This window comes from Benincasa hispida, chromosome 6, assembly GCF_009727055.1.
Source record: "Benincasa hispida cultivar B227 chromosome 6, ASM972705v1, whole genome shotgun sequence".
Taxonomy (NCBI): Eukaryota; Viridiplantae; Streptophyta; class Magnoliopsida; order Cucurbitales; family Cucurbitaceae; genus Benincasa; species Benincasa hispida.
In genome coordinates, this window is record NC_052354.1 from 43,465,911 (window position 1) to 43,476,014 (window position 10,104).

Below are 10,104 nucleotides of genomic sequence, written 5' to 3' on the forward strand. Positions count from 1 at the left end.
ATTATTCTCTAAATGTTTATAAAATAATGTATGATCTGCTTGACTTTGAAGAAATCCATAAGTGGATACAACTTTTCCAAAATGTTCAACCCAAGTTCTTTGGGACAGTTTAAGACATAGAGAGATTTTTTTTAATTTGCAAATTTTACTATAGCCAATTCCCTTCTCAAAACCTGGTGGTAAGCTCATAAAGATCTCTTCAGAGATCACCATTCATACAGTTGGGACAGATGTTTCTTGATAATCAATTCCATATGTCTGAGTGAATCCTTTAGCTACCACCCTGGCCTTGTATCTTTCAACACTACCATCAGCATGACACTTTATGGTAAACACCTATTTACACCCCACTGGTTTGTTATTCTTAGGTAGTTCTACCATTTCCCAAGTTCCATTTTGTTTTAGAGCATTCATCTCCTCCATAACTACTAATCTCCAATTTGAATCATCTAAAACCTCATGTATATTCTTTGGGACAAATAAGTAATCATTTATGGATGTGAAAGATCTATGACTATTTGACAATTTTTTATATGATATAAAGTTTGCAATAGAATGATTGGTATAACTGCGAATACCTTTTCTAAGGGCGATGGGAACATCGAGATCAGACTCTACTGGAAAAGTACTTTGAGTAGTTGAAGGAGTAGGAATAGAAGAAGAATTACCAGTTTTAGTCATTGGGGTCTCAGATTGGTCGTGTGAAGGACCAATTATCTTGTCTTGATTCCCTTGATTGAATTTTCTTCTAGTATAAAACTTAAACTTAAGCACTTGATCAATATGATCATTTTGTAGTATTTCTCCCCTTAATTGAGAAGTTTCTATACTTGGCATCATAGATCTAGTAACATCTGTACGATTAGGACGGGAAAAAGGAATACAAACATCCCAAACATTTTCTTCCAAATTTGGCTTCTCCTCCTGAAGAGAATTTTGGGGAAAATAGGGTTGATTTTCTAAAAAAACATATTCATACTCACAAACAGTTTTTTTTTTTTGTCAAAGGATCAAAACATTTGTAACCTTTTTTATTTAAAGAGTAATCCACAAAAATGCATTTAACAACCCTATGATCAAGTTTGGATCGGAATTGATCGGGTATGTGAATGTACGTAGTACACCCAAAAACTTTGAGGGGTAATTCATAATATATGTGGGAGGTTAGAAATTCTTTTTTAAGACAGTTGATGGGAGTCTTAAAATTCAAGATCTTACTAGGAATTCTATTTATTAGGTAGGTAGCTATAAAAATTGCTTCCCCCCATAGATATTTTGGAACTTGCATAGAAAACATTATAGCACGTGCCATTTTAAGTAAATGCCTATTGTTTCTTTCAACAATCCCATTTTGTCCCGACATGTAGACTGATGAATGATCCCTTTGTTTTTCAAAAATTCACAAAAAAAAACTCATTAAAGTACTCAGTTCCATTATCAGAGTGTAAAATGTAGATTTTGGTTTGAAATTAAATTTCAATCATATTGTAAAAATGTTTAAAAATGTCTTTCACCTCATATCTTTTCTGCATTAAATAAATCCAAGATAAACGAGTATGATTATCAATAAAAGTAACAAACCATCTTTTTCCACTATGGGTCGTAATTTTAGGAGGACCCTAAACATCGATATGAATTAAATAAAAAAGTTTTGAAGCCTTGTAAGGTTTTGGAAAATATGTGGACCGATGATTCTTTGCGAAAATGCAACTTTCACTATCAAGAAATGAACAATCAATTCCCTTTATTAAATTTGGAAATAAATATTTCAAATAAGGAAAATTGGGATGCCCTAGTTTGATGCCACAATATAGTTTTAACAGAAAGAGAACTGATACTACTAAGACCTTGAGTTATTTTATTGCTAAAAGAACCTTTATCAAAGTAGTAGAGATCATCAAGCAACCTAGCACTCCCAATCATCCTCCCCGAATCCTGAAAAATACAATGAGATTCAAAGAATGTAACATAAAAATTAGAATATTTGGAAAATTTAGAAACGGATAAAAGAGTACAGGCTAATTTTGGAACATGTAAGATAGATTGGAGAGAAATATTTTTGGTCAATTTAATAGTTCCTTTTCCTACAACAGTAGAAAAACTACCATCAACATTTCTAATTTTCTCATTGCAATATATTGAAGAGTATGAATTAAAAGAAGACGAAGAACTAGTCATGTGATCTGAAGCTCTAGAACCAATAATCCATGGGGATGAATTACTACACGAGAATGTCTTGTCTTGGGATCTGTGTGAGTCAAAGAAACACATGAATTATTATATAAAAAATTGGTGGTTGACAGTTGTAGGATTTGATGAATTTGCTCTCATAACATGGTAGAAGATTTAGCAAATAGTAGAAATCCACCCAAAAAATATAGAGTTTTTTTAAAACCAAATCCAACAGAAGCAACCCAAACCAAGAGTGGACCAAACCAGAATTTGAATCAACCAAAAATAAAATCAGATCACAGGTGAACCAAACCAAATGAACCAGATTTTAAATAAACCAGTAGACCAAGCCAGACCAAATGCTGAACCAATTGTTGGAAGAGGAACAGGCTGGTGCACTGGGTGGTGGCTAGCAGTGTCGAATTGGCAACCTGAACGAAACAAAACCCAACGACGGGATGGACGATGGCGACGCTTGGACAGGACTCAACCCGACGACGATTGGCGGCGCTTGAGCAATGGCTGAAAGTGCAGACGAGCGCTAATAGCGGTGGACTAGCGTGTGAAACCTGAGAGAGAAAGAGATGAACGGTAGCGCCTCGAGCTAACCCGTGCGACAACGGCGGCATCAGGCAACTAAAGTTGGAGGCGCGCGTCTTCCTTCAAGCAGCGACTAGGGTTGATTTTGCATGAAAGGCAACACGCGATTGGGGGGAGGAGGCTGCACATCGTGAACCGAGGGAAAGAAGGATTTTTTCCCTTTTTTTTTTTTTTTTTTTAAGTTTAGGTTTAAAAGAAAAAAATTAGGGTTTTTAAGATTTCCCTTGCTTTGATACCATGTAGAAGTTGGAGGTATAGAAATATTAATCTCCTTTTTCTCTTATTCAATATGTGCAGGTTAGATCTTCTTATATAGGAGAAAGACTTTTTACAAATATGGAAAGAATAAAGACAAATAACGAAAAAAATATTCGTATACAAATATAGAAATTCCTACACTTTTGTATGCATAGGTTCCTTTTTCTCTTAAGGATTCCCTTTTTTGTATTACTCATTTGTACTCTTTCATTTTCTTAAATAGAACTTTGGTTTCCGGAAAAGTAATGTCACACCATCCACAGACACACGTGAGAATTTTTTTAGTTATAACTGTAAATTATATATTTAATTACAACATCCCTAGGCTCACTTCAGGAATTTCTTAGTTATAACTGAAATTATATGTATAATCACAACATTGCTTACATCATAAAATTTCTACTTGTATAGAACCCCATGCCTAACATTTAACAACCTATTCATTTTACTTATTCTTTAGAGCCCCCTTCCTCAGTCCTCCCTCGCAGTCTTCCTATGATATCTATAAATAACATAGGGAACCTATTATCGTTTTATCTTTTATGCGAAGAAAAGGAAGTTGGTTGATAAATAAACCCAACACTGTAAAACTATTTGTTCCTCTTTTGCCCCCATGTCAGCTCACCATACGTCTCCCCAGCATTTAAATACTGCCTTTGTGTTTTTAAAGCTTAAGCAGTTTACACTCTCACATCCATGTTGCATAACTATATAAGTGTGCTTTTATGCGTGCACAAGAGGCAGTCTGTTGGCGTTGTTCTTCTAGCCTTCTAACTATTACAGGAAGCTGAACCCTAGTTAAGTCTCGTAGCATTCTAATGGTAGAAGAAATAGGCGCCTCTTATCAACCAATGATACTTAAGTGAGATGTCATTTTATGTTGAGGCTCAAGTCTAAAAACATGTTATTTTATTTTATTTTGTGCAAAAAGACTACCTAATAGCCTACAATTGAGTTAATGTTTTATTTCAGAGAATTGGTTGCATTTCTCCTACATTAGTTGGTAATTAAGAAAGAATATGATATAGGAAAGTGAATAATGGAGATAATTGCATGAATATAGGAATAGGGCCTTCCTTGCCCACCAATTCACCAGGAATGATCAAACAATTATGTAAGAGTGTCCTTGAAATAAGACTTTGAAGCGAGCTATACTTGAAAGATTGAGCTCAAAAACTGAAGTTGGATAATATGCATGTTTAGGTTGCAATCTGTCCAATTAACTAGAGAACCAAACTAATTAAGAACACCTATAGCAAAAGGATTTTGACGTGGTCCAGGAAATAATTATTTATACTCTGCACCTTCACAATTTATTAGCCATCTCCCTGCACCTTTCGTTAATATACATTTGTGTTTTGAATCATTATTTGCTTCAACTTCAAACAAACATCCTAATTGATTATGTGCATCTGTAGGTTCCTTTCACCACGTTTAACCTGACGCAGCATAATACTTTCTCTGGGAACTCAGTGCCTCTGTGGTTGATGCCTCCGGCCAATACCGGAGCACTTGGTAGCATCGCTTGTTCTTTAAATGTTCCTCAAGGATCAGGATGTCGGGCAGTTGATATTGTCAAAGGTTAAATGGAAGAGGCACAATTGATGGTAAATATTGCTATTGAGGTAACACCCCCCCCCCCCCCACCACATATCTCTCTCGCACATAACATCATCGATATGCACTCTCTCTCTCTCTCTCTTGCAAATAACATCATATATATGCAGTGTAGTTGGATAAGACTTGTGCCTTTACATGACTTTGTGGTGGATAACTGGTGAGACATGGTGAATAACGGATCATAAAGAACCATGAAGCTTGGTTGTGGAGGAAGTTTTGAACTGGATAGTGGATAGTTTTTAGATGATATTGATGGCTTTTCTTTTCCCACTTGCTATTTGAAATAATATAAGTATTGAGATAATCGTGGAGTTGTACACCAGAATAAGAATTTGAATATGAGGGTGGGCGTTTACTGACCAGTTTATTTACTAGTACTACATGTTTTTCTAATTTGAAAGTGATCTAAAACTATTCTAGTGAGTTTTTAGGGTTTTGTTCTTAGGCTGATTGGTACAATTGAACGCCATAATGTATTTCAAGTTTTCTTTTTGAGATTTTGTGCATGTAATATCTCAGGTTGAATGCTTAGCTGCCTCGTCTCCTTATTTTATTTGCACCTTCAACTTTTATCACGCGTTCTTTTCTTAGTGGTGTAGTAATAGGATTGCCAGTGCTCAAGTAGTTGTGAAAGTGAGATTCGATGGTACCATTTATTTTCAGGTCTCGTTGAGCAAGAACGATGGTGAAGATCCTCTTACAACGGTTTGTGGTGCCTTGCATTCTTTTGATAATCAGAATTCATCGTTTGAGATTCAAAAACCTTTAAGCATGTCCCAAGATATGAACGATAGCCTAGGAGCCCACTTTAATCAGTTCTACTGGTCTAAACACATTTCCACTGGTGATCTATCTAGTTCGAGATCGAGACATTCCGATAGAGATTATGGAGGAATTCCTTCAAATCTTATCACTTCATGTGTTGCTACTTTGCTCATGATACAGGTAATTGTTAGTTTCTAAGTTAACTATGATTCAGGGTACAAAACTGCTCTTTCGTTTTCTTATTGTGACGATACTAATATGGGTTTTTCTTATTTTCCTGCCATTACAAGCATCTAGATGAATTATTTCATCTTTATTTCATGTCCATCCAGATACTGCTATGTATCAAGAATTTGTTTGCTTCAATGGCTTGGAGTAGGTTATATAGAGAACATATTGGTTGTTTTAGTTATAGTTCTGGTAATTAAATGAATTCTGAAATGATGAGACTGATATTATCATTGTTACCCACAAGTTTCAGATATGTCAAACTATACACTAGGAAAATATTAAGATGATCTTGAATTGAACTGAGAAAGTCAATTTCAAAACCACAGAAAAAGCTTCCTCAAATAATAGAGTCGTTATATGGTGTTATAATTCTACTGTTAAGATTTTCCATTATTGTAAATATTTTGTTATATTTTCCTTTTCTATGCTTTGTACACTTGTATATATTCATATCTTTGGTGAATGAATAGAGTATTATGATTCTCTCTCAAACTTAAGAGTTTTACATGGTATCACAGCCCTCTAAACAAACTTAGGATTTTGTGAACCTTAGGGTTTGAGAATTTAGAACCCGTTTGTGTTACGTTTAGGGTTTTGTGGAGGTGTGAGTTTACACTTTTGCTCACAGCCGCCATCTTTGGTTCGTTCGCCGCCGTTAGCCGCCGGAAAAAAAGGTAGTTTTTCGACACCGCCCAGTCCGTCGAGGAGCCCAGCCGCTGGAAAAAGGTAATAGAGTGTTTGATGTTTGTAAGACTATATCAACCTGATCAAGGAGAAAAATCTCTTACAAGCTACTGTATGGAGGTTAAAAATACATGTGCGGAATTCAATGCCTTGATGCCAATCAGCACGGATCCAAAAGTTCTAATGGCCCAACGTGAAAAGTTGTTTATCATGAGTTTTTTAGTAGTAGGTCTTGCACCTAAATATGAGATGGCCAAAGATCAAGTGTTGTCAAGCTCAAATATCTCATTGTTGGAAGAAGCTTACACTCGAATACTTCGTATTGAGAAGACACAAGCAGTTACATCATTTGATTCTAGTAGTGCTTTGATTGGGTGCACAAATGATGATAGAAAGGGGGTTGAATCAAATAGCTCCAAAGGTCATCCCAATAACCAAAGATCAAATCCATGAGGTGTTGTTTGCTATTATTGTCATAAACCTGGTCATATGAAACGTGAATGCAGAAGATTGATGAATAAGGGTTAGAGGATGTCATCACCCTCTGCACATGTCGCCTCTACTCCTGATAATATTGACAAGTCAATTACAATTTTTGCAGAGGAGTTTGCTAAATTTCAGCAGTATCAAGACTCATTGAGGGCATCATCTTCTACTCCCATTACGGCGTCTATGCCTTCTTTCCTCCACGTCAAAATGGGTCATTGACTCTGGTGCTACAGACCATATGACAGGTAGCCCCAGTTTATTCTCTAACCTTTGTACATCTATCTCTTCACCTAATGTCACTATAGCTGATGGAACCTCCACTCTTGTTTTAGGATCAGAAACCGTCCATCTTACTGAATCAATTTCTTTGTCATCAGTTTTAAATTTACCACATTTCTCGTTTAATTTGATTTCGGTTAGTAAACTCACTCGTGATCTTCATTGTTGTCTCCTTTTTTCTTGGTTATTGCTTATTTTAGGATCTTACGACGAAGCTGACTACTGGTAAAGGGTGTGAATTTGGAGGTCTTTACATCTTTGAACCACAAACACCTACGACCATCACATGCTCAAGTGTGTCGTCTCTCTTTGAAGAGAATTGTCGTTTGGGTCATCCGTCTATCTCTGTGTTGAAGAGTCTTCGTCCACAACTTCAACATTTGTCTTCTTTAGATTGTGAGTTGTCAGTTTGCTAAATTTCATCGTTTGAGTTTGTATCCTCGAGTCAATAAACGAGTTAGTGCTCCTTTTGAATTAGCCTATTCTGGTGTTTGGGGTCTATATCCTGTTGAGTCCAAAGGAGGGTTTAGGTATTTTGTTACATTTGTCGATGACTATTCTCGTGTTACGTGGTTATATTTAATGAAAAGTTGTTATGAGTTACTTTCTCATTTTCGTAACTTCCATGCTGAAATTCAAACTCAGTTTAGTGGTGCTCTTAAAATCCTACGGAGTGATAATGCTAAGGAATATTTCTCTCATGCACTCAAGTCTTATTTAGATGCCCATGGCATTCTTCATCAATCTACTTATGTCGATACTCCATCTCAAAATGGGGTTGCAGAACGAAAGAATCGTCATCTCCTTGAGACAACCAGAGCTTTGATGTTTCAGATGCATGTTCCAAAATCCTTTTGGGCTGATGCTGTTTCCACAGCTTGTTTCTTAATAAATCACATGCTCTCTTCCATTCTTAAGGGTGAGATACCTTTTCGTACTTTACTCCCCAAGCAACATTTGTTTCCCATTCCACCCAAAATATTTGGTTGTACCTGCTTTTTTCGGGATGTTCGGTCTCAGCATACCAAGTTAGATCCAAAGTCCTTAAAATGTATTTTTCTTAGTTATTCCCGTGTTCAAAAAGGGCATCAGCGTTATTGCCTTAGTCTAAATAAATATCTTGTCTCTCCTGATGTCACGTTTTTTTAACATACCTCATTTTTTTCATCACCGTTGTTCTCTTCAAATAAGAGTCAGGGAGAGCATAAGGAATTAGGGATGATTTCCTTGTCTATATAGTTATTTCTCCTTCCGATCCTCTTCCTGATTCATCTCTATTGTTAGGGTTTTCCATTATTGTAAATATTTTGTTATATTTTTCTTTTCTATGCTTTGTACACTTGTATATATTCATATCTTTGGTGAATGAATAGAGTATTCTGATTCTCTTTCAAACCTAAGAGTTTTAGGTATGAAAATACAGTTGCAGATCTTTTCATTTTAAGAAAATATACACTTCTGTTCCATTAAGGTTTGACTTAGGTTGAATTTCTGCTTTGAGTTTTCAAACTCAACATTCGGAATAATTTCGTTTTTGAAAATCCATTTTTTAGAAATTAGAAAGGGTGGATCCCAGTTTACATAAAGCTTAGACAATCAAGTAGGGATGTTCTTGTTGTTCCCCAGGCAACGGGAGAAAAACATCTATACAAAAATGAAATGATAACATCCTTGAGCCTTCTAACTTCCTACCTTATGAACTGTGTTATCCTAGGATTCACCTACCTTTCTATACAAGATAGAAGAATATTTAGATGCATTTCGGACTGCACCTATCTTTATCTATCCTATCAAGTTGTCCAATCATAATTTACCACATGAAAAATTCTTCTTTCTTTTTTGAAATACTTTAATTCATTATTTATGTGCGATGAGAGTGAAATGCATAAAGATTGATGCACCTAAGTACTTCTCTACAAAATATTCTTCCACATAACTTATTCTTGCGCCCTATTATTCTTACATTCTCAAGTATTCCGTCTTCGCATACGTGAACCGAATTGGACAACTTGTTTGCCTATCTGCAAAATGTTATTTTGTTTTACTTGGTGTCGTGGTTGAATTCTGAATATGAATTACTTTGCTATTTAAGTTCTTCACTTTACATCCACTTCAAAGAACTTATGTACCTGTTTCTAGTTAAGATATAGATTTTTTTTTTTTTTCTTGAGGTATAGAAGTTACTTATTTCAATGCTGCCGGTTACATGCAGGCATGTATCGAGCGTCCGTATCCACCAGGTGATGTGGCTCAGATTCTAGGTTTAGCAATTAAAAGTTTACATCCCGGATGTTCTCAAAACCTTCATTTTTATAAAGAGATTGAAACTTGCATGAGAAGAATCAAAACTCAGTTGTCATCCATTGTTCCAACTTGAATTCAATCTGATCCTCACTGTTTCATATGTATAGGGTTTCATGTGTGTAATCTTAATCTTGTCCTGAGTAACCACTATTTTAATTTTCCAATCTTCAGATTTATGTTACATGTTTACTTTTTACCATTTACCATTTAGTTATGTTTCTAACTAATACGATAATAGAAAAATATACATTAGAGACAAATTTTCAATTCAGGTGGAATGTAGAAATTCGAGTGGTTAATCTTTTAGTTGAGAGCATATAAATTGAGTAATTAAATTATGCTCAGATTGCAATGTTAGAATGACTTAAAAGGCCCATTTAATTTTATCATTTTTTAGTTCAACATGTGGAATGTGAAAATTTGAGTCGTTGATTTGGTTGAGAGCATATGCATTGAGCAATTGAGCAGATGCCCTCTTTCCATAAATCACAAAAAGAGGTACTTGTCGAGTGAAAATTTTTCACGTCATTTCATAAATTATGATAAAATTATAAATCATCGAATTTAGGACTAATTACAATATGATATGTGTCTCAAATCAACATGGGAGAGTGAAAATGATATGTGTCTCAAATCAACATGGAAGAGTGAAAATGATATGTGTCTCAAATCAACATGGGAGAGTGAAAATGAGATGAAAGT

General features: G+C 35.3%; 1 protein-coding gene across 5 annotated transcripts; it reads left to right on the forward strand.

Moving 5' to 3' along the window:
- The first annotated feature begins 1,822 nt into the window (after positions 1–1,822).
- LOC120079366 (protein ALWAYS EARLY 2-like) lies at positions 1,823–9,585 on the forward strand. Of its 5 annotated transcripts, none has more exons than XR_005482222.1 (4): positions 1,823–4,655; positions 5,314–5,595; positions 6,237–7,064; positions 9,311–9,585. XR_005482222.1 is itself a non-coding variant. In XM_039033530.1 (3 exons), exons 1-3 carry the CDS (start codon positions 4,617–4,619, stop codon positions 9,473–9,475), a joined length of 468 nt encoding a protein of 155 aa, XP_038889458.1. In that variant the 5' UTR covers positions 1,875–4,616; the 3' UTR covers positions 9,476–9,585. The 5 variants fall into 5 exon arrangements, 2 of the variants coding, with proteins under 2 accessions (XP_038889458.1, XP_038889457.1); XR_005482223.1 differs by having other exon boundaries at positions 6,275–7,064; XR_005482224.1 differs by lacking the exon at positions 9,311–9,585 and adding an exon at positions 7,299–7,709.
- Positions 9,586–10,104: the final 519 nt, after the last annotated feature.

Bases quoted from the DNA above. Each gene is read 5' to 3' on its own strand.
- LOC120079366 (XM_039033529.1), top strand. From the start codon at position 4,617: ATGGAAGAGGCACAATTGATGGTAAATATTGCTATTGAG. The intron at 4,656-5,313 runs GTAACACCCCCC...ATTTATTTTCAG, and splicing joins TGGTAAATATTGCTATTGAG to GTCTCGTTGAGCAAGAACGA. The intron at 5,596-9,310 runs GTAATTGTTAGT...GGTTACATGCAG, and splicing joins CTACTTTGCTCATGATACAG to GCATGTATCGAGCGTCCGTA.